This window comes from Haliotis cracherodii, unplaced genomic scaffold (genome assembly GCF_022045235.1).
Source record: "Haliotis cracherodii isolate W230 unplaced genomic scaffold, xgHalCrac1.p SCAF_6, whole genome shotgun sequence".
NCBI lineage: Eukaryota > Metazoa > Mollusca > Gastropoda > Lepetellida > Haliotidae > Haliotis > Haliotis cracherodii.
Genome location: NW_027266319.1, coordinates 9,484,171 through 9,509,177, shown reverse-complemented (window position 1 = coordinate 9,509,177; position 25,007 = coordinate 9,484,171). Strand labels below are relative to the sequence as shown.

The following is a 25,007-nucleotide window of genomic DNA, read 5'->3' as shown; positions in this document are numbered from 1 at the left end:
CACGACAGGGCCCCAGGCAGGGTACAAGCAGCCACACATACACACGCACATGCACGCACGTACGCACACACGGACATGCACATGCATGCACCTAGCTATAAAAGTGCAATAATCATGGACGCGACGTTAAACCCCTTTCCACCTCACTCACTCACTCACCCATACCCTGATGGCGTTAAGTGTTGCTCAATACAGCAACCCTGTATTTTTTATACCGGACAAAGCTTTGATCAGTCACGGGCTACCATGATAAAACTCAGAATACTGCTGACAGTGGTGTAACATATTCACTCGCCATTTGTAGAATATATCTCGTAACAGCACCAGCCCTGTCATCATGTAAACGGACTGGGGGTATTCCGGGTTAGAATATGTCGCCAGCAGCTTCTGTTCAGGTGACTAAATTGATCAGGTGGCCAGACTTGGTGTGGCGTGTTAACGTACCCCGACGGCGCTCACAATATCAATCACTGGATTGCCTTTAAATCTACCTGGCTGGCCCAAGCCATTAAAACAACGTACATTCTATTAAGTATTTTTGGAAAGGCTTAATGATCATTTACAGGTCAGTATCAAATAATATGAGATAGCTACGCGATAAATCGCCAAGTACAATGAAGAAGGAAGCGTGGTTTATGCGCCCCCTCGTGATGTATTCTCCCTGCAGTGTTTAATTTAGGAAATAAACGGCGAGCGGGGTTTGTTTATCTTACAATAAAACACTGCAGGAAGAATAAACCATATCGTGAAATAACCCACACTTCGTTATTCATTGTTCTTGGCGATTTATCGCGTACATACCTTATATTGTACGTTGAACAACTTCCACTCGTCGTTTTTGTTTTAATTATAACACCAATGACGTCACAAATACATGTCTGGATTATGCCAGTATGGGTGGCCCAGTAGAATGTGCAGAGTTGTCAACAGGGCTCCAGGACCTGTTCGTTTGGGGTTTGAATCCTAGATTTCACATTAAGCTATTGTTCGAGCAGCTTTACATCACTCATTCACTCTCTCACGCACGCACGCACGCACGCACGCACTCACGGCATATACTATACACATACCATGTCTGCACAGGGTCCTGAAATTGATATGTTACGTCATACACGTCGACTTCTACAAATCGCAAATGGAGTATTGTAACATGCAAATTGCATTGACCACAAACCCACTCACTACGAGCAACAGAGTCAAAGCTATTCTTGTCGCTTTTACAGAATGCGCATTCCTGATCATTTAAAGTGATCACCAGAGATCTAGTTGCTTGGTTTTCATTGATCATCAATATAATTGTTACCGCTAACTTGCCTTTTACTTCTAGTGGAATTTGTTTTCGCGAGTACTGGGGACTAGTTACTCAGTGGCCTTGATGTTTTATATTTACCTGTGCGTGGGAAGTAGTTTTACTTCTGAATAGCTCTGTTATCTTTGTGTGTAGGTTTATGCAGTGTTCCTAGCTGTTTAATAACGCCGGCCACGATTACATTGAGATGCAGATACGAGTGAAGGGCACAGCCGCAGGGGCTCGTTGTATTTTGATCAATGACAGTGTACCAATTCTGTGGAAAGCACTCCAGAACCAGTATGGCACTCCCAGAGTACATCGATGCAGCCACTGTTGGCATGTACAGTGTGTTTGGGGATATGCATAATTGGGGGTAGTGAGATGAGGTGCGGTGAAATCCCCGGGGTTTAACGTCGCGTCCAAGATTATTGCACTTACAAAGCGTCGAGCATGCACGTGTTTTAACCGCAGTTTAACATGAATAGCCCACTCAGACACAGTAAACTGACTCCGAGCCGACCAGTCCTTGTTTTAGTCCCTTAATGCCAAGCGCGAGACAGGGCAACAACAAGTACCATCTTTGAGCGTCTTTTGGTATGACGCGGCCGGGGATCGAAATTTCCGCTCTTAGGGTGGACGCTCTACCACTAGACCACGGAGGCGGTCCTATGACGTCAGACAATCAGCTACACATTGTAACCATGGGTTGTTAAACAAACATGGATATTTTCAAATCCCAAGCTCTACTTCAAATCACTTCTCACAAATCCCCCAAACTACTTCAAATCACATTCCAGTGGATAGTAATAAAGCCTCACCATTGCATTGCGAAATGTCACGAGAACCGTATATTATTTCACCGACAGAGGCGCGGGGACAGACGCTGGAATGATGCGTTGCTGACAGACAGGCCGTCCGCCATGGTGAATCATTAAAGTGAATTACCGCATCACATATCGCAATGGGATGACTCTCTGGCGCGTCCGGAGAATTAAAGACGTACAATTCATATTTTCCACACATATAAGTGAGTGAGTTGTGTTAAACGCCGCTTTTAACAGTATTCCAGTTATATCACGACGTGTCAGCTTAATGTGGGAGGAAAGCCCGAAGTGATGCAGGTCTCAGACGTTTACCACTTTGATGAATCCCATGAGCACGGGTATGGTTCTGACAAATCTGGCCCGGAACACTCACGCGTTTCTGTATACAACATGGAAGGCCAACACTTCATATCACACACTGAGTATGTCAATTTGACAGGTGAGTGAGTGGGCTTTTAACACTGTATTTAGTCACGGCAGTTTCCTCAAAGATGAAGCTGACACGCCGTGATGAAACTCTTCAAGTGGCGTTTAGCCAAAAACATTCACTCACCCACCCATTCGTGACCACTCAAAGGTGAAGCTGAGACGCCGTGATGTTTTTGTGACCAACTCGCCAAATGTCCCCCACCAACACAGCCACCTACCTGCATGCCATCTTGGCCTTCTCGACCTCCCCCCCACGGACAAACTCCCGCTGGCCGGCCTGGGGAGGGCCGATCCCGATGCCGAGGTTGGCAGTACACAACTGCGCCATCTGGAGGACTTTTAGAGGACATTCGCATCTCACCACCACCAGAGCTGAAGACAAGACGCAAACACTCAGATTCAGAAGAACACATAATGTTAATATTTATAATGCACCAAATCCATCCCCTTGAGGATGCCAAAAGCGAAATATATTATTACCTCGGTCAATGGATCAGTGTGCACTCGAATTTCATTTTCAGCTCCCTGGGGAGAATACATTCCAACAAGCCTGTGAGGCGTTAGAAATTTAACAGCCACATTACAATTTCTCTTTTACTGCTAGGTGAACAGTGGCATATTTCGAACAAAGTTACTTGCCCAAGGAAGCACCACATGTGCTGCATGTGCTACATGTGCTTCAGTGTGGGGCAGGACCGAAGCCCATCCAACTACTCTCAGAAACCGACGTTGCTTAACCTCACCTGGTATGTGCCCTGTGCACAAGATCACATGTCTCCAATGTATCTTCAAAGAGCCGTGGCTTAACATTCAAATCTAACATAAGAGCTTAGATTAGACAGTGAATATTGTTTAAAGCCGCATGCAGCTATGTTCCAGCTGTACCATGATGGGCTTTAAAAGTTCAAGTCAGTTCAGCGACTGGGGGACGATGACAGGTGGTAAAGCAAGTCACACAGACCGGCCACCTGATCCACAATTTAGACGGTTCCTACGATAAGCGCATGTCGCTGTGTGCCAATTCTGAGCCGGTTTTCCAACGTCTCCAGAATAAATACTACCCAAGACTGACATTAACTGGGTGTGAGTGTGAATGGGGTGGATGTAATGCCGCTCTGAATTGCATTTTGGTTACCTCACGATTTGTTTTTTTCATTGTTGTTTAACGGCGCACTCAGCAATATTCCAGCTATGTCACGGACAATCCAGTGGTTGATATCATGAGCATCAATCCACGCAATTGTTTTTTTTGTTGGTTTGTTGTTTAACGCCGCACTTGGCAATAGTTCAGCTATATGACGGCGGTCTGTAAATAATCGAATCTGGACTAGACAAGTGATTGGTGTCATGAGCATCGATCCACACAATTGGAATACGATGACATACATGAACCAAGTCAGCGAGCCTGACCACCCGATCCCCTTAGTCGCCTCTTACGACAGCATAGTCGCCTTTTACGGCAAGCATGGGTTGCTGAAGACCTATTCTACTCCGGATCTTCACGGGTCGGTCACATCACGCCGTGTCAGTGGAATGTGACTGGAATTCCTTTCTGGTGCAAGTCGTATACCTATAACTACAAAATCAACTTATAAAATGTATCTAAATACTCTCCTCATAACGAAAAAACCCATTCAAGCCTATAAGTTGGGGGTTCACGTTAGTTCTTTGCAATCGTCTTAAATAGCCTATAACGATGTTCACCTGAATCAAAGCGCATGTACGTCACTAAGGAGTCCATGTTTATCTGCGCGCGTTCCTTGAAGGTTCATAGACGTTCACGGGTACCAACTATTAATATCCTATAGGAAGGTGGTTCCTGGGGTTTTCAAGAGGCATGTCGCTGCTTCAAAACACACATTAGTGTTCTGTGAAAGGAGAAGCCGGACGATTTTGTTTCAGAAGAGTGAGCGATCCCAATGTTGTTCACAGCAGTGTATCCGTGAACATCTGGGTCAGAATATATAGGTCTTCAGCAACCCATGCTTACCGTAAATGACGACTATTCCAGCTATATGACGGCGGTCTGTAAATAATCTGGACCAGACAATCAGGTGATTGACATCATGAGCATCGATCCACGCAATTGGAATACGATTATATGCATCAACCAAGTCAGCGAGCCTGACCTCCCGATCCCGTTAGTCGCCTCTTACGACAAGCATAGTCGCCTTTTACGGCAAGCATGGGTTGCTGAAGACCTATTCTACCCCGGATGTTCATGGGTCTGACTCTCATTGACTATCCATAGCACGGGCCGCGTCCCTATGTACCAGCGGCAAACAGACAACATAAGGCTTACGATAATTTTGGCAATTGTGATGAATGATATCTATTGCCCCATTAATGATGATAGATGCTAACTGTCACAGATTACTGCCATACTTAAACTGTTTGTAAATAACGGAATGGTTCGCCTGCACGCAAGGCAGGACAATGCTCCGTTCAATCGGGAAGATGATATGCACTTATCTCTCGAAGGACAGGGCGACATTTTGTCTTTAAAACAAATGAGATACATCCACTACAAGCATATTTCACGTCGTACAGGTGTTCAAGCTGCAGGAAATGTTTGATTTTTATAATAAAAATAGTTTTCTGGTGTTGATGGTAAAAGCCACCAACACAAGTCTCCATTTCCCCTGCTAAATGGTGAAATATTTGTAGCAGGTGTAACGTATGCAGCTGCTAATTAGCAGACAAGCACCATCCGTCACCACTCACATCTTTCCGTAAACCTTAGAAATATCCATTTCGCTTCTTTTGGGATGGCCTGAGTTGTTGGAGGTCACTCGAAACCGCTCGCATCTTTCTGTAAGCTATACACGAACCAATTTGGCTTGTTTGGGGATGGCCTGTTGGTCGCAAGTGAGACCACGTCATCACTTGCATATTTCCGGAACCTACAAGAATCCATTCGGCTCGTCTCGGAGTGAGTGAGAGCGGGTTTTACCTCCTCTTTTAACATTATTCCAGTTATATCACGGTGTGTCAGCTTAATGTGGGAGGAAAGCCCGAAATGATGCAGGTCTTTGACGTTTACCACTTCGGTGAAACCCACGAGCACGGGTATGGTGCTGACAAACCTAGAAACATAACGGGCCGAACCGGGCTCGCAACCACGATCAAAGGTTTCTGGTGTGCCCAAGGGACGGAACTCTGCTTGCAGCGCCTTAGAACGCTGGATCACCCGAGTGTCCCGAGCGGAATGGAGGATCATAACCAGGGCGCATCAGGATTCTGACACAGATATGGGAGGCCACTCTGCACAGCGAATTGCGGCGCCTGAGACAGCTTGAACCGCCCGTACCTATGTCATCCACAGACTGGACATTAATCAGATTATAGTCGTTCTGAGGGACAAACATACATTTTGACATAACCGGAATTGCAAATTTTATATACTTCCCAGGGAGTTGAGAATGTAATATAACCGTACACGTATCCACTAACCAGTAGATATTATTCTGTCATGAGTTAACCATGCCCTTCTGTAGCGTGTGAAAATCTAGTGTTAAGTGCAGCAGGGACGCTAGTAAACTTTAAGTTATCATTTTATTTAAATACCCAACTTGAGTTCTTGAGACTCAGAAACAAAGTCATGTTTGTTATTTTCCGGCAAAAGGAACAAAGATGTATTTTCGAGGTTCTGGGAGGACCACGACATATGATAACATGCTATTCGTAACAAGTTTTGCACAGCGCCAATAAGGTGTGTATCAGATTTATCGACTGGTATGTCACGATTTTCTCGCCGGGGGTGAGCCCGGTTTGGTATCTTGACAACGCTGACAGGTAGAGATACCAGCTACACGGCAGTCGAACGTGCTCCGTGCTCCAGTCTGCGACGCAGTAACCATCTTCCCGAGGCAAGGACGTTAACTGGCTATAACTGGACTTTTATAGTCAGTAAACGCCCTTGACTAGGGAAGATGCGCAGTAAAGCCTCGGTCAAACAGACATTGCGACTGCGATGCAACCTCCTTGAGACCAAAATATTTGACAATCGCAATGAGGTTTCAGGGGTCTAGATCTCTGAAAGGTTTCACTGAGGTCGCTACAAGGTTTCAGAGCGGTCGCAAAACCCGTTCGGTCGCAACCAGTCTTTTGAACATGAAACATGGTTTCCACTGTGCAGCGATCGGTTTCGTCTACTCGTCGACTCTTTGCAACCTAGTGGCGACCTATCGGTGATTGATCAGTGATGAGGGGGTGATCGACCGGCGCTTCATCGGTGACAACTTGCAAAAACATGATTTGATTCAGAAAAGCACCCTTTTTATATGCATTATGTTTTGATGGGTGATCGATCGACAACTAATCACCGACCAGTCCCCGTTCAGTTGCAACAAGTCACCGAAGATTCGCTGACTCGTCCCCGATCGGTCTCAACCAGTTGCAAACATTTCGTCGTATCTGCGGCGAACAGTTGCCGATCAATCTCTGACAAGTTGCAAAACCAATCGCTGATTGATCGACGGTCATACCCTAATTCCAAATATGGGCAGAAGTAGTTGCACCGGTCTCAGCGATCGCCAGTCGGTCGCAAAAGAAATCAGTCGCCAAGAGTTTGTATCGCGGTCGCATTGTCTGTGTTACTGTAGCTTAACCAGTGTTGTTCGGTTAGTGCGCTTTATATCAAATGTGTGGACTTATATAATCATTTATATGATTTTAATAAAGTAGACACAATAAATCAGTCCAAGATTATGGAAAACTACTTCTTTGTTTACTGTAGGCCACGTTTCGGTATAGATCCTCCTACCATTGTCAAGCAAGTAAATACTTACAGTATAAATAAAAAAAATGTTACCTATGTATAAATTGTGTCTACTTTGTCATCCGTCCATTTTCAAGTAATGCCGGTCAAACAATTTATATGATCTTAATGAAACTGTTTTATACCAGCATACACAGATCTCTTGGACGATTTACAATTTAAACCTGCAAGATTAAATTAGAAAGGACATTTCTATTGTGTAATCCTAGGAAACATTTTATGTGAGTTGTCCTTTTTCTTAATTTAATGTTTATATATATTTTTATTCATTGCAAATTTGGCTTCGTACAGTTAATAATATATTTGTATATTTATTATACTGTTTCAGTAAAGGATGTTTAATGTGTACACACTATTTTATGGTCTCTCCTGGCTCACTTTTATTTCTTTTCATAATTTGTAATTTTTTTTAGTTATGTTTGAGGTCAGACGAACATATCTTTCTGACTGTATCAGAAATCTATGATCTGATGACTGGTGAAGGGTATCTAGTCACGCCCTCGTATCACGGGTTCTCATCGAATAGATTGGAAACTCCATATCGACACTTGCCATGGCAAACCACTGGAGTTGTGATCTGGTGGGATTACCGTGTTCCCCCATCACCATACCAGCTTTCCTATCATTATAGCAAGCCTCAGTGTTTCGATGTTCGACGTGGTCTGCCGTGAGCAACGTTGTCTGCCAGTGTATGACGTGGTCTGCCAGTGAACGACATGGTCTGCCAGTATACATCGTGGTCTGCCAGTGTACGACGTGGTTTTCTGTGTACGACGTTGTCTGCCGTGAGTGACGTGGTCTACCAGTGTACGACGTGGACTGCCAGTGTACGTCGTGGTCTGCCAGTGTACGACATGGTTTGCCAGTGTATGACGTGGTCTGCCAGTGTATTACGTGGTCTGCCAGTGTATGTCGTGGTCAGCCTGTGTATGACGTGGTCTGCCAGTGTACGACGTGGTCTGCCAGTGTACGACGTGGACTGCCAGTGTACGACGTGGTCTGCCAGTGTACGTCGTGGTCTGCCAGTGTATGACGTGGACTGCCAGTGTACGACGTGGTCTGCCAGTGTACGTCGTGGTCTACCAGTGTACGACGTGGACTGCCAGTGTACGACGTGGACTGCCAGTGTATGACGTGGTCTGCCAGTGTACGACGTGGACTGCCAGTGTACGTCGTGGTCTGCCAGTGTACGACATGGTCTGCCAGTGTACGACGTGGTCTACCAGTGTACGTCGTGGACTGCCAGTGTACGTCGTGGTCTGCCAGTGTACGACGTGGTCTGCCAGTGTACGACGTGGTCTGCCAGTGTACGACGTGGCCTGCCGTAAGCGACGTAGACTCTTCCACAGCTCCGATTGGTGAAAAATGAATATAGTTAACTTGCAGCTCTCCGAGCCCGCGCTTTTACTTCAACACTATTCTAGTCATATCGAAACATGATCAGGCCGAATCAGGGATTCGAACCCCCGATCACGCAAAGGGACGCAACTCTGCACATCTCGTTTCACATCCCGGGTTCATCTCACGACATTCTCTGGAAACTTCCAGAAGATGAATTGCGCGCATGCGTCCTTCTTTACATCTTGTGTACATGTGATAACTCCCAATCATAAACAAACAAGTCCCCACAGGACAATGCCTCCAGCACGTGTACAGGTATGCTGAAACAACACACGCATGCACGTCGAGCACACCGCAGCCCACCTGTAAAACCGTGGCTCCCACCTGTCCCAGATACAACAGTTGAGGAGAGAGGGACTTTCAGACGGACAACGCATCTCACGGTGCTACAGCTAACTGAACCAATATTGGAAAACAAATACGTGTCGGGGATTTATTTCCCGAGACGTTTTTGTTTATGCTTGTGAGAATGCCATAACTAGTTGAAGTTTTTTAACAGAGTGTGAAGTAGCTGTGCGTGTTGAGTACATGTAAACACGCCATCATTATGATGCAGCGTAGACCCAACCAGCTGGCATCACACTCGCTACAGACGCTGAAGTTCCTGTCGGTAATTTGGTGAGATGAGTCACGTACTATTGCAACAAAATGTCACGGAAACGAGGTAGTTGTTAGTCCTTCGACTCAACGCCCCCACTTCTTTACTGTGAATGACCAATAGGTTTTTTCATAATTAGCTTCCTATAGGTTAACATATTTTTGTCGACGTGGGCAAATCCCTTCCAGCTGATTTCCTCCTAAGAATGAACACATGTCCACATCTTGTGAAATAGCTGAATTCGTGGCAAAACTACTTTGAAAAAAAAACTATGCCAAAGCGTGCTGTGACGTAGTGGAAGTATAACTGCACGGCGGTCCTATGATTTCGGCTACACACGTGGAATATAACATTGCTAAAAGCCGCAGGGTTGCTGCGTCTATTGTTTCAAAGTTTGTTAAAAATGTTCGTGGAATATGATATTCACACATTACCAGGTAATATGTGTACAAATGAATGACGACCCGTGAAGATCCGGGGTAAAATAGGTCTTCATCAAACCATGCTTGCCATAAGAGGCGACTATGCTTGTCGTAAGAGGCGACTAACCGGATCGGGTGGTCAGGCTCGCTGACTTGGTTCATGCATGTCATCGTATCCAAATTGCGTGGATCGATGCTCATGATGTCAATCACTGGATTGTCTGGTGCAGACTCGATTATTTACAGACCGCTGTCGTATAGCTGGAATATTACTATGTGCGGCTTTAAACAACCTCAAGGGTTTCAAACGGTCTACCCATATAGGGAATCGAACCCGGATGTTAGGCGAGACGAGCGAAGGCTCTAGACGTTAGGCTACCACACTACCGACGTTATGTTTGAAATCGGAGATCACGGATGCTGATGCTCCATAACATATTTTAAAAGGCCAATGAGAGTGTGAGTGAGTATGGTTTTACGCCGTTTAGCAACATCCCAGCAACATCAGGACTGGGGACTCCGGAAACGTGCTACACACAATATACTCTTGTGGGGATTCGAACTTGGGCATGACGAGAAAACACTTTAACCGTTAGGCTACCCTTCCATCCACTTCTGTCTATGAAAGGATGTAGCCGTGATGTACATTATAATCGCTAACAATACGACACGTCGCTGAACAAAGTTCGCTAACACTATACGAGCAACTCGATAGATAAGTTAGCTGACACTGTCAGTTAGTGCACCAACCTCTCCCTAGGTTATTTAAAACTGCCCGCTGCTGTACCAGTACCCGATAACTGGGTTAGCTGACACTGCACGTTACTGTACGTCACTTGACAACTTTGTTAACACTGCTCAAACAGTTTAAAGCCGCACAAAGCAATTTTCCAGCTATATGACGGTGGTCTGTAAAAAATCGAGGCTGGACCAGACAAACCAGTGATTGATATCATGAGTATCGTTCTACACCAGGCCGATCCTATTACTCTCCTATTAGGAGAATCATGGGTTGCTGAATATCAATTCTACCCATCTCCACGGGTTGCACAATCCTTGTGTCAGTCATTTGACAACTAGGCTAGTTAACACTGCACGACCCTGTACCAGTCCCTTGACAACAAGGTTAGTTAACACTGCACGACCCTGTACCAGTCCCTTGACAACAAGGTTAGTTAACACTGCACGACCCTGTACCAGTCCCTTGACAACAAGGTTAATTAACACTGCACGACCCTGTACCCTTGACAACAAGGTTAATTAACACTGCACGACCCTGTACCAGTCCCTTGACAACTAGGTTAGTTAACACTGCACGACCCTGTACCAGTCCCTTGACAATAAGGTTAGTTAACACTGCACGACCCTGTACCAGTCCCTTGACAACAAGGTTAGTTAACACTGCACGACCCTGTACCAGTCCCTTGACAACAAGGTTAATTAACACTGCACGACCCTGTACCCTTGACAACAAGGTTAATTAACACTGCACGACCCTGTACCAGTCCCTTGACAACAAGGTTAATTAACACTGCACGACCCTGTACCAGTCCCTTGACAACAAGGTTAGTTAACACTGCACGACCCTGTACCAGTCCCTTAACAACAAGGTTAGTTAACACTGCACGACCCTGTACCAGTCCCTTGACAACAAGGTTAATTAACACTGCACGACCCTGTACCAGTCCCTTGACAACAAGGTTAGTTAACACTGCACGACCCTGTACTCTTGACAACAAGGTTAATTAACACTGCACGACCCTGTACCAGTCCCTTGACAACAAGGTTAGTTAACACTGCACGACCCTGTACCCTTGACAACAAGGTTAATTGACACTGCACGACCCAGTCCCTTGACAACAAGGTTAGTTAACACTGCACGACCCTGTACCAGTCCCTTGACAACAAGGTTAGTTAACACTGCACGACCCTGTACCAGTCCCTTGACAACAAGGTTAGTTAACACTCCACGACCCTGTACCCTTGACAACAAGGTTAGTTAACACTGCAGGAACCTTCTACCCTTGACAACAAGGTTAGTTAACTCTGTACGACCCGGTACCCTTGACAACGAGGTTCAGTTAACACTGCACGTTACTGTACCAGTCAACACACTGGATGAACTAAGCTGACATGTATTGTTTTTTGCATGGTAGGCGTAGCCTGTCACTAATTATCCCTGTACTGCAACACACAAGTGTCTCAACGAGTTGAACTGGTTCAGAAGAAGCATGACTGACACGTATCAGACTGGAACATGTAACACGACCCGCCCAACAGTCGTTACCTCTCCCGCTGCATTCGTAACAACACGAGGACCAAGACTTTCTTTACAAAACCAAACACCAGTCCTGCTATACAGGAAAGACAACAAACCAATCATATGTCAGCATCCTTGGTGAGCAGGTAAATCAAGAACGTCCAATCGGAGCCAAACCTGATGAAGTAGGTTACGACAGGGAATGAACGTCAACAGACATAGGTGGGTGTGAGGGATCGTATTGAGAAAAGATGTAAACAACTTTCTTGCCGCTAGTTAAAAAAACGAGTCTTTGATTTTCCAGTGTTATTTTTCAATTCTATTTTGATAAATAAACTGGACCTTTTCGCAACCATAGCTTCGTTTCAGGAGCGACGTCAGCCAGTCGCTTATGAGAGTAATTTGATTGGATAGCAATTTTTAGAGACGTGCCATTCGAATTGGGCTATGCGACGAAGCTATGGTCGGAAAACGGCCCCGGAAATTTATCATAATAGAATGGAGATATGATAAACTGGATAATGGAGGATGGAAACAAAGGATAAAAGTGGTAAACGACTTCGTTAATTTCACCGTTCCAAATAGAACCCCGTTAACTCGATCACCGTTGAGTGCACGTATGGTTTAAGACGACGCAGTCTTATCATGCAGACGGATTCTCATTGTTTGATTTGTTTGATTGCTAATAGTCCAGCCCTAATGACGCTGGTCTGTAAACAATCGAATCTGGAAAGGCAATCCATTGATTGATATCATGAGCATCGATATACGCAATTGCATCACCCAAGTCAGAGAGCCTGACCATCCGATCCCGTTAGTCGCCTCTTACGACAAGAATAGTCGCCTTTTATGGCAAGCATGGGATACTGAAAACCTATTCTTACCAGGATCTTCACCGGTCTGACTCCCATTGACTCCCCATAGCATTTCAATAACACTGATTCAGAATCTTCACGAGAAACAAGTCAAAAGACAAAACTAAAGAGCATGTTATTAAACTTAACATATGTATATAAAATCATATTCGGTATCCAAGCAATACTCTGTGTGTAGGGGGTACGGGTGGCCCAGTCGTCTAAGGCGCCGCGATTCGCTATGCAGAGTTACTTCCCTTGGGCACGCCAGAAACCTATGATTGTGGGTTACAATCCCGGTCCGCCCCGATTATGTTTCTAGGTTTGTCAGCACAATACCCGTGCTCGTGGGTTTCACCGAAGTAGTAAACGTCTGAGACCTGCATCACTTCGGGCTTCCCTCCCACATTAAGCTGACACGCCGTGATATAACTGGAATACTGTTTAAAGCGGCGTTTAACACAACTCACTCACTCACTCTGTGTGTATGTAGATGTTTGCCAGTGGGTGGAGGGGTTGGGACAACTTCTCTGGTGAAAGAAAAGTCGGCGGGTCTGAACTGTAAGCTTCTTATATCCTTATTACCATGTAATAGACTGCATATACATAGACGAAAACAATACAAATAACCAAATTACCAAATAAGATTGAATAATTGAATACAAAGTGTGATCAAAAGAAACGTGCAACACATTCCACAGACGGAAGTTCGAATGCGCGTTAGCTGCGCATGTGCACAGATGACGTATGTTCCGGAAACGAGTCACACCGGATGTGGTGTCTGAATGTGAGCAGATGCTGCTGTGATACAAGACCACAAAGGTGTGAAGCAAACATAAACGGTTGCGTATTTCATGTTTATAAACATCATTTGTACTCTCAGTGAGTTTCATACGCCTTGTTGATAGGGTTGCGTGGCTGGAGGAGCAGAATGATATACCTCTGTGATTCAGTATCCTCCCCAACAACGTGTCTTCAATGGCTGCTTTCGTTAATTGTGAACTGAGTGTAATTTCAATGCAAGAAAATTTAGGGCGGAATTATGCTTAAACGTTAAAATGAGTGGTTTGGGTGGTTGGCTTGTTGACTAACGCCGCGCTCAACAACATTCCAGCTATATGACGGCGGTCTGAAACTGATCGAGTCTGAACCAGACAATCAAGTGATTGACACAATGAGAATCGACCCACGCAGTTGGGATATGGAGAAATGCATCAAACCAAGTCAGCGAGCCTGACCACCCGATCCCGTTATTCGCTTCTTATGACAAGCATAGTCGCCTTTTACGGCAAGCGTGGGTTGCTGAAGACCTACCTAACCCGGATCTTCACGGGTCGATGAACTTTAGTGAGTAACTTGTGTTAAACGCCGCTTAAAACAGTGTCATAAATATGTATTTTCACGCCGTGTCGGATAAATGTGGGAGGAAACCGGGAAGTGACATATGTCTTAGCATCTTACCAAGAACACCGACATGCTGCTGAAATCAAATAGAAACTGAATCAGGACAAATCTCGGACCGAACCCACGGTCGTAGGCAGCCTAAGCCGACTGGGCAACCCGTGCCTGCAACTGAACAAGAGACCCAGCCTTCTTAAAAAAATAACTTGTATAAATATGTTCCTTATTAACATCTAGGCCTCTCCAAAACGACGGATGCTTCTATACTCTGGAACTTAATCTTCGTTTTCACGGTCAATGTTGTCATGGAAACTACTCAAATAGCATCCTTTACACTTTATTCTTTGTGAAACACTTCAATTCTGTTTCTGTACTGCACATTTACACGGATTAGTTTTATAGTCCCCTCTTGTTCCTTTACACATATCGCAACCAGACGTAACGCTCACCAACATTCCTGTACACACCGGCACCGGTAGGAAGGAGTCTGTTCTCCAGCAATGGGTGTCTGGGAGCAATTGTACTTGTCCTAAATATAGCTGCACCAGCTGACTGCTTGTCTTTCATCATCACTACGACAGTGTGTTGTATTACCCACAATACCCCACTATTGTGTTGTATTACCCATAATACCACTACTGTGCGTTGCATTTCTTCCACATTGGGTTAACACCCCTACTTCAGTATGTAGTATTACCAATAATACCCCACCATTGTGTTGTATGTACCGTGCAAACGTTTCCTTGTTTTGGGGTGCAGCCAATGGGTTTCACCATTCGCTCGTCAGCCGAAGACCCGGTTCCATTCCCCACGTGGGTACAATTCTCATGTCCCCGCCGTGATATTGCTGGAATATTGCTTAAAGCGGCGTAAAACAATACTCACTCACCCCATTAAGCCATATCGTGACAGATCAAGTATAGGCGAGAGCAAGGACCAAATCCTCTGACATGTCATCGATCAACGCGCCCCGACACTATCAGCTTTAAGAGTTCTATCTAGAGAACTGATAGTTAATGAATGGTGCCCGCCACTCACACACAACCACACAGCGATATAGGTAAAAGGTTTGCGGATGCACGTGCACGAGAGTAGCGTTCTAGCGACCGGATCAGAGTAACCGGGGCCTCCTGGTCACGTGACAGAATCAGTGCCAAACATCATCAAAGAGTATCTGCAGAGGTAATTCTCATGGTTTCCACGTAATATGAAATAGGGGTCAAACCACAGACTCACCAGTCAATGAGGCCCCGGGAGTTAAATGACAACACAGGTTGTTGAAGACGTCTGCTCGAAATTATAGTCTCTTTCAAATTAAGGCAGATCCAAGTCATTAGCAATGGAGACTTGGGGAAAAGCGCCATTTATTGCGTTGGTTGGTTTGTTGTCTAACGCAGCATTCAGAAGTATTCCAGCTATATGGAGGCGGTCTGTAAATAATCGAGTCTGGACAAGACAATCAGGTGACTGACATCATCAGAATTGATCTACGCAATTGGGATACGGCAACATGCATCAACCAAGTCAGTGAGCCTGACCACCCGATCCCGTTAGTCGCCTCTGACGACAAGCATGGATTGCTGAAGACCTATTCTCTACCCGGACCGACGAGGTATATTGTAATGGCGATTCCAAGTAGACCATTTCAACCATTTATATCACCAAACGACGCCAACTAGCAAGTTTGTTTTCCATATTTTAACGCCGCACTCGGCACTACTCCCGCTCTATGACGGCCGCCTGGAAATAACCGAGCCTGACCACCCGATCCATTTGTCGCCTCTTACCATTAGCAATGAATGAGGTGCTGGGGACCCATTTTACCAACTCTGGGTTACATCTCCCAGATCAAGGCGTTCGTGTGGCTACTTTGAACGATACGGACTCGAGAACGCCCTTCTTAAAGCAATATTCTTATGACAATGGTTTTCAATGTGAAATCCTGGACATCTGACAAAATACCACGGGGTTTCTATTTCACCCACAACATCAAGTGAGTATGGTTTTATACCGCATTTAGCAATATTCAGGCAATGCCAGCGTTGGATAAAGAAATGGGCTTCAAACATTGTACCCATGTGGGGAATCGAACCCAGGCATTTGGCGTGATGAACCAACGTTCACCAATTTGATCACCCCGCCGCCTTTCACACGCCTTAATACCAACACGACATCGTCGATGTTGTCAGCGCCTGGCTAATTGGAGTTGTGAAATATAACACCGGAAGGGTTATTATTGATGCCACAACACCGCGGTGGACACAAACAACGTGCTTCACACAATGTTCTCATTTGGGAATCAAACCCGGATCTTTGGAATGACGATTTAAGACTATAACCACTTGGCTTGGATATTTGATTGCATAGAAATCCTATTAACAATTGCATGAGTGATTGGCATCATGAGCATCGATCCACGCAATCGGGATACGATGACATGCAAGATCCGGGGTAGAATAGGTCTTCAGCAACCCATGCTTGCCGTTAAAGGCGTCTATGCTTGTGGTAAGAGGCGACTAACGGGATCGCTCGCTGACTTAGTTGATGCATGTCATCGATCGCAATTACGTGGATCGATGCACATAATGTCAATCACTTGATTGTCTGGTCCAGATTCGATTATTTACAGACCGCCGTCATGTGGCTGGAATATTGCTGAGAGCGGCGTTAAACAACAACCAAACGATGACATGCATCAACCAAGTCAGCGAGCCTGACCACCCGATCCCGGTAGTTGCCTCTTACGACAAGCATGGTTTGCTGAAGACCTCTTCTCAACCTGAGTCTTCCCGGGTCGACATGTTTGTACTCACAACTGCTGGAGGAATGTACTTTTCAATTACTGAGATGAAGGATGTGCACGATGGACAAAAATAGCATAACGGAAACTGACGAACAAGAAACGTTACCAAACTTAAAGTTGGACAAGCTGGGTCCAAACCCCGAAGTGTTACAAAATGACTGAGAATCAATCGCCCAAACACAACCAAAACAATTTGCTGACTAATGCGCTGGCTACTGTACCCAGATCAGTGTATCTTGAGTTTGAAGTTAAACTTTGCTGTACTTGCAGTATGACAACTTACAAAGATAGGGTGTAAAAGGAACGATGTACTGTTCATTCACAGAATCACACCCAAACGGTTGGAAAGTGACAAAATCCATGCTAAGATTAACGCTACAACTGAAAGAACACACCGTTGGTATGATTACATCAGGGACCAACGCATGACCACGTCGCCAGGAGCCGAATGTTGCCCAATAACAGTACCAGGCTGATGGTCCAGCCATCGTGTCAGTCAGTGGACAGTGTCCAGAACACTGCGTCGGTACGATATGAGAGCCAACAGACCACTACGAGACGTAACGCTGACACTGGCATCGATGGGCTCAAACAACTGTAGAACACAAACTGGTAAGGAGTCATGTTCACAGGAGAAAGCATATTCCAGGTTTTCAGAAACGTTGTTGCGTTCAAAATGTGTAACCGTTTGGAGGTGGCGGCATCTGTAGTCTAGTCAAGGCGACATCATTAGCCAAGTCAAGGCGACATCATTAGCCAAGTCAAGGCGCCATCATTAGCCATGTCAAGGCGCCATCATTAGCCATGTCAAGGCGCCATCATTAGCCATGTCAAGGCGCCATCATTAGCCATGTCAAGGCGACATCATTAGCCATGTCAAGGCGACATCATTAGCCAAGTCAAGGCGACATCATTAGCCAAGTCAAGGCGCCATCATTAGCCATGTCAAGGCGCCATCATTAGCCATGTCAAGGCGACATCATTAGCCAAGTCAAGGCGCCATTATTAGCCATGTCAAGGCGACATCATTAGCCAAGTCAAGGCGACATTATTAGCCAAGTCAAGGCGACATCATTAGCCAAGTCAAGGCGCCATCATTAGCCAAGTCAAGGCGACATCATTGGCCAAGTCAAGGCGCCATCATTAGCCAAGTCAAGGCGCCATCATTAGCCAAGTCAAGGCGACATCATTAGCCAAGTCAAGGCGACATCATTAGCCAAGTCAAGGCGACATCATTAGCCAAGTCAAGGCGCCATCATTAGCCAAGTCAAGGCGACATCATTAGCCAAGTCAAGGCGCCATCATTAGCCAAGTCAAGGCGACATCATTAGCCAAGTCAAGGCGACATCATTAGCCAAGTCAAGGCGACATCATTAGCCAAGTCAAGACAGATCTTGTGATTTTGGAAGGAAACATCACTGGACTGCGTTACATTAGCCACTATTCTCTCTACCCTGTTGTACCTCCCGTCCTTGCAACAGAATCACCGGACCATGTTTCCACAAGATAACACAATACCTCACACAACGTCTTGCCTTGGCCAGCACAATCACCGGACGTATCACCTACAGAACACGTGTGGGATCACCTTGACCGACACATTAGATCACGGCCAGGTGGCCCTTGTAACAAAAATCAGTCGGCATAGGCCCTCCGACTGGTGTCGAATCCCATTTCTAGTGATCAGTCGTCCCACATCTTCTGCCTATCGTCGTGTCAGGGCGTGCATTGATGCCAGTGATGGGCACATACAATACTGACTGATGAGTGTGACGTTCTGAAGCATTATGGGAGTTACATGTGCTCATTTCAGTCTTGATGGCTGATTAACCACTGAACAACTGACCCTCATCCTCCAAATTGAACACAATTCCTTCACTTTTGTACTTATTCGCGGCATCACTTGTAATGATGTTGTAAGTTAACGTCTTTTGACAATACAAGTGCCTTCCTTGACATTCCCCCCGAAATAAAATGGCCTGCCCCACCGGTGGTGCAAAACAGGCTTTCTGTAAAATTCCCCAAATAACCTTCAACAAAACAGTGTTTATTTCTGTTTCGCAGTGCTATGTTCAGTAAAGACTAATACATCCCCAGTTTCGCCTGCAGCGTTGACCTTCACCTCCACCAGGTGCCGCTCGGTCAGAACGCATACATTCCCGGATATATATTGACGAGATTCCCTTCACAGTTTGATACAATTCCAAAACGTTATTTACGTGATTGTCCGCCGGTAGAAAACAGAATCTCAGAAATTCCATCTTTTCAATGGGCACAACATGACGTGACGATAGTAGAGTAGATCTTATTGGTCAATAGAAAGTTTCAGGCAATATCAATAATGCATCAACCTACACTGTTCCTTCAGTCATAGCTAATTCGGCTATGGACGTTTTAACATTGTAGGCCTTGCGATCTGTAGAACCGGAAGACAACATGTGTGGGTCATTCCCCGATGTGTTATCAGATCGTTCACATTCCTGAAATACTGACTGAAGAAGATTGTCTTTGAGGCGAGGAACAAAAACATCAGGGTCTCCTCGGATTCAGCTTCAGGCTCATCTCTCACAACAAGGCACCAAGATTTTCCTTTCCCTGATTTTCCATCTCGTTCTTATCATTGAGGTGCAGGGGGGCGTGGCAGGGATATTTCTCTTCTGCCGAGTGAATTAATTTCGGGTGGCACCCACAATAATATGATACAACAGATTGAAAATATTGTGAGTGACATCATATCGTTTATTGTGAGAGTGGGATACACTGTGGCAGCTGCCCCCTCGACGTGCATATCGGTCACGTGATCTGATACCCCGAGATGAAAGGAGGTTCGTCGTCCGTAGACGGAATCGATTGAAAGATTGCTCATATCTCAGATTCTGTCGATAGACTGTGGGGAAATGATATTGTTGCCGCCACGAACAAAGGATTAGTATTCGTAAGTCTTAACTCCCGAAATTCCTATTCCCCTGATGACTTAGTGGCCAAGGAGGTGAAGGGAAATTGTCGCGTCTAAGATTATTGAACTTAAATAGCGACGTGCATGTACGTGTGTGGCCGCTTGTACTAATCCGGACTGATGCCGATTTATAGTGCTAGCTCACTGAGATACCATGCCGCAGTTTAACATGAATAACCCACTTAAACACAGTATACTGACTCCGAGCCGACCAGTCCTTGTTTTAGCCCCTTAATGCCGAGCGCCAACAAGTACCATCTTCTAACGCCTTTTAATTTGACGTGGCCAGGGACCGAACCCCGAACCTTCCGCTCTCCGGGCGGAGGATCTACCACTAGACCACGGAGGCGGTCTCTAGTGGCCAAGGAACAGTTGGATGCCAAGCGCTTTGTTGCTGAAGGCTTGGGTGAGTGAGTATGGTTTTACGCCGCTTTTAGCAATATTCCAGCAATATCACGCCGACACCACTTCGCCTCACACATTGTACCTATGTTGGCAGTCGAACCCGGGTCTTCAGCCTGACGAGCTTACACTTTTACCACTGAAGGTTTGAACCCGCCAAGAGTCATGCGTGGACATACATGTAGCAACAAGGCGACATAGCAGCTGTTGTGGCCGTGTCTCCTGTATGTTGTATAAGGTGAGATGGAATGAGACTTGACGTCGAGTTCAAGATTATTTCGGCGTGCATGGATGTGTGTGGGCGTGTCCAGACTAATGCCGTTTTTACATTTCTGCCCCATTAAGATACCGGTACTTGGAACATACATTGTACACTCGGTACGAGTCAATATTTTTTCGACAAAGAGAACACACTGCAAAGAATATGGTAAAACTTCCGCCCTTAGCCTCTACCTTGAAATTTACAAAAAAGCATAACCCTGGCCAGAAGTATTTGAAAAAGCATTACCCGTGGCTAGAAGTAAAACAAAATATAACCCCTTGTTAGAAGTATTAAAACATAATTTACGAAGCGCTAGAATGTATTGATGATAAATACATGACAATTGCCATAAAAAAAACATAAACACAATATACAGAGTGCCACTATGATGGACACAATTGGCCAAATGGACGGCGGTTGCTGAAGGCTGATCTCATCAACACAGCCAAACGCCTCATATCCATCGGATGCCATGGATAATAAACGAGTTATAGGGCAGTGATAGCAATCAGCCTTAGGTCGCGGGTGCATCATTTATCAATGATAACGAGGTGTAGAGAGGCTCACAGGAATGAATGAACTTACCTCTAATGGGACCAGTGTACTAGAGAGGCTGGTCAACCACCAATTTGTACAGAGGGATGAGAGTGGTTTTGTTTACAGAAAAGGAAAATAATGCACAGGACCTTTTTAAGAAGTATTTTTGGTCTCTGGATTTACAAAATGTTGCTCCAGGCTTGTCGTAAAAGGTGACTAACGGGATCGGGTAGTCAGGCTCGCTGACTTGGTTGATGCATGTCATGGTATCCCAATTGAGTAGATCGATGCTCATGATATCAGTCAACTGTAATATTATTGCGTTAAACAACAAACAAACAAACAAACAATATGTTACTCCCTGGACATGTCGGATATCATGAGAGTGAATACGGTTTTACGCCGCTTTGAGCAATATTTCATCAATATCATGGCTTGGGACACTATAATTCTTAATATGAGATCACGGAGGTTGATGCTTCATAACATATTGGCTTCACACATTGTACCCACGTTGGGAATCAAACCCGGGCCTTCAGTGTGACGAGCGAGCGATTGAACCACAAGGCTACCCCACCGCCCACTACACCAGCGTCCGAGTTCTGTTCCGTTCTGACGATTTTTTTCGTGCAAATGAAGTGAAAGCATATGTGTCTAATGAACACGGTCATTGCCAAGGGAAGTAGACACTGTGGATCAACTTTCTAACAACTTGTTTCAATGATTGCCATTTTATATGTTTTGCCGGTGTTGTATACGACCAGCGTACAAAGTGTTCAAAAGGAAACCTGATACACGAGAACTTCAAGGTGTCAACACAGCATAAGTATAAGTGCGAGATACTGAATAATTCCAGTGCTGCCACCCAGTGTGTGAATGCTCTCCTCCTCATACCTCCTTGAGCGTCATCTGTAGGCTCTCTGTTTCCACGGCTAACACCCGACAGGTCATCAGAAACCCATCGCCTCCTCTTGTAGCGATCTGCATACCTGGCTAACTAGACACGAGTTGTGCTAACATCGGTATCGCAGAACAAACAGTGGCGCACAGATTGACGGACAGAGTCGGGGCCAGGAACAGAAAGTTTTGCACGGACCACACGTGTTGGCTTATTGTACGATATGACGTTACAGTGAATCTCGCACAAAAAAAAGTCCGAAGCGCCCGAGTGCATTATTTTCACAAATACACGCTTTCGAAGTCTTTCTTCAACATACATGATTCAACAGTTAAGGAGACCGACTCCGTGGTCTAGTGGTAGAGCGTCCGCCCGGAGAGCGCAAGGTACGGGATCGATCCCCGCCGCGTCATAGCAAACGACGTTAAATGATGGTACTTGTTACCCTGTCTGGCGCTCGGCATTAATGGGCTAAAACAAGGACCGGTTGGCTCGGAGTCAGTATACTGTGTCTGAGTGAGGTATTCATGTTAAACTGCGTCATGGTATCTCAGTGGGCTAGCACTATAAAATCAACATAAGTGCGGACTAGTACAAGGAGCCGAACACACGTGCATGCACATCGCTATTTAAGTTCAATAATCTTGAAAGCGACCGAAGAACCCCATTTCACCTCACCTCAACAGTTATTGGAAGCACGCGCAGGAACGCAACCAATGACCCTTTGTTTTGACAGGAAGTCCGTATTGTCTTTGACTCATCCCCCTGGTTTCAATGAGAGGCTCCGCGCAACAGTTGCACGTGCATTCCGTGGCTGCCACCGATGACATCTTTACCTCGTTCAGACTTTTGGAATGGTCTAAGATTAACAAAGGGGTGTTTGGTTGTTCAGTATGTGTCAATACACATTTGGAACACTAGGATGACGTCACAACCGGGGTGATGACACACCGTCATGTTTCAGGCGCCTGTGTCCGTCCTGCCGTAATTCCTCAAAGTTTTAAGTTGGACTAATTACCCAGTCTCTATCTGAGGAGGGTGCACGTGTGGCTCAATTCGATGTGCAGAAATGCGTTCTTAGGGCACGCCAGAAACCTCTGATAGGTGGGTTTGAATCCGGGTTCACTTCGATTATGTTTCAAGGTTTGTCAGAACCATACCCGTGCTCGTGGGTTTCACCAAAGTGGTAAACGTCTGAGACCTGCACCACTTCAATACTTTTAAAGCGGTGTGAAATAAAACTCGCTCTATCCGAGGCCGGGGTCTGTTACTTATGTCCGGGACGTCAAACAGGAAAATGTGCGAGGACGTCACTTTTTGCATCGATCCATCAATATCACGACGGGGAGCACCAGACATGGACTTAACACATTAATCGAACCGGGTCTCCGGACGGGCAAACACTTCCACCACTAGGCTAACCCACCTCCCTTAAACCACTGTACTAACTCATACCCAGCCTATACACATGAGACCAGTATGTTATCCTTTCAGTGGAGCTCTACAGACTCATCCTCGATAATCCAATTAATCAAACAAACATTTCATCTCACCTTAATAATAATATTAACAAATGACTTTTAACCTAATTGTCACGAACTTGTAAAGGATGGACATTTGATGATATATAGAATTTGGCATGAACACATATGAATTTAGGTAGAATTATGGTACAATGCATATATTGTACACCCATTCATTAATATGGCAAAATTGATTATGTTTTAAATGATATCAATACAAAATATTATTTTATTTTAAAGCTAGTTATTATGAGACAGGTGTAAGTATTTGTTATAGTTGTCGAAACAGAATTTAATCTAACGGCATTATCAAGAACAATGAATACTTCACATGTCGATATCGATCATGCCATTCGGGAAAACAAACAGAATTGAACAGTCAGAGGATGATTCATGACTGAATCAATAAGATATTCTCTCCTGCTGCACGTGCATGCGCGTTGACGTGTGAAACAACGCGCGCGTGAAGACGAACGACCTGACACAACTACGGCGTCTTTTTGTCAGAAACCTGCAGACACGCACAAAGTGCAAACACGTCATCAACACGTAGCAGCCTTGACCCAAGCCCATATTTACATGGCGCTGTTGAACAATGGGTGCAATATGCACATTGTGGTTCAGACAATCACCTCCGTGTCGAGCGCTTGCCATGTGCTGGTGCATCACATTGTTTGGCAAGTGGAACCATGGCCTTTGGGAACAAGCACATTACTGCATTTAAAAACAAGCTTTAATAATGCAACCGTAGATTACGTAGTGTAGTTTAACAAGAGACTGAGTCAAACAAAACAGTTTAACCTTTAACAAGAAATTATCACAATCGTTGTTCCAATATTTCAGAACACATTCGCCTCAGTGACCTCAAAGACCCCAATATTAGCGCTTGACCTTTCACCCCAGCTCCTTACAAGATGTAAGTTACACTATTGTCTTACGCAAGTCATATCCTACCCCCACATGCAGACGTTTACAGCGGCCCGACCCCACATTAACCTCCTCTGGTTGGAACGCTTGGGGGACGGGGGTCTTTCTTCCGATCAAGCACTCCTCCGAACAAAAACATGTGATAAAAAATATTACCTGTATTATGTTCTAAATGTCGAAGTGTATTTGGGGGTTTGTTTGTTCTCAGCACTCAGCAATATTCCAGCAATATGACGGCGGTCTGCAAATAATCGAGACTAGACCAGACAATCCACTGATTGAAATCGATAAACGAAATTGAGATACGATGACATGCATCAACCAAGTCAGCTGGCCTGACCACCCGATCCCGTTAGTCGCCTCTTACGACAAGCACAGAGAACCTCTTACGGCAAGCATGGTTCTACCCAATTCTACCCCGATATTCACGGGTGCAGAG

At 45.3% G+C, this 25,007-nt stretch overlaps 1 protein-coding gene across 1 annotated transcript in view; it reads right to left on the bottom strand.

The window, feature by feature from the left end:
* Nucleotides 1–25,007, bottom strand: part of LOC139445099 (uncharacterized) — a 52,993-nt gene that overhangs the window by 12,046 nt on the left and 15,940 nt on the right. Inside the window, exon 2 of the mRNA XM_071226189.1 lies at nucleotides 2,763–2,916. Within this exon, the coding sequence (XP_071082290.1) occupies nucleotides 2,763–2,916 (154 nt within the window). The remainder of the gene's footprint in view (nucleotides 1–2,762; nucleotides 2,917–25,007) is intronic.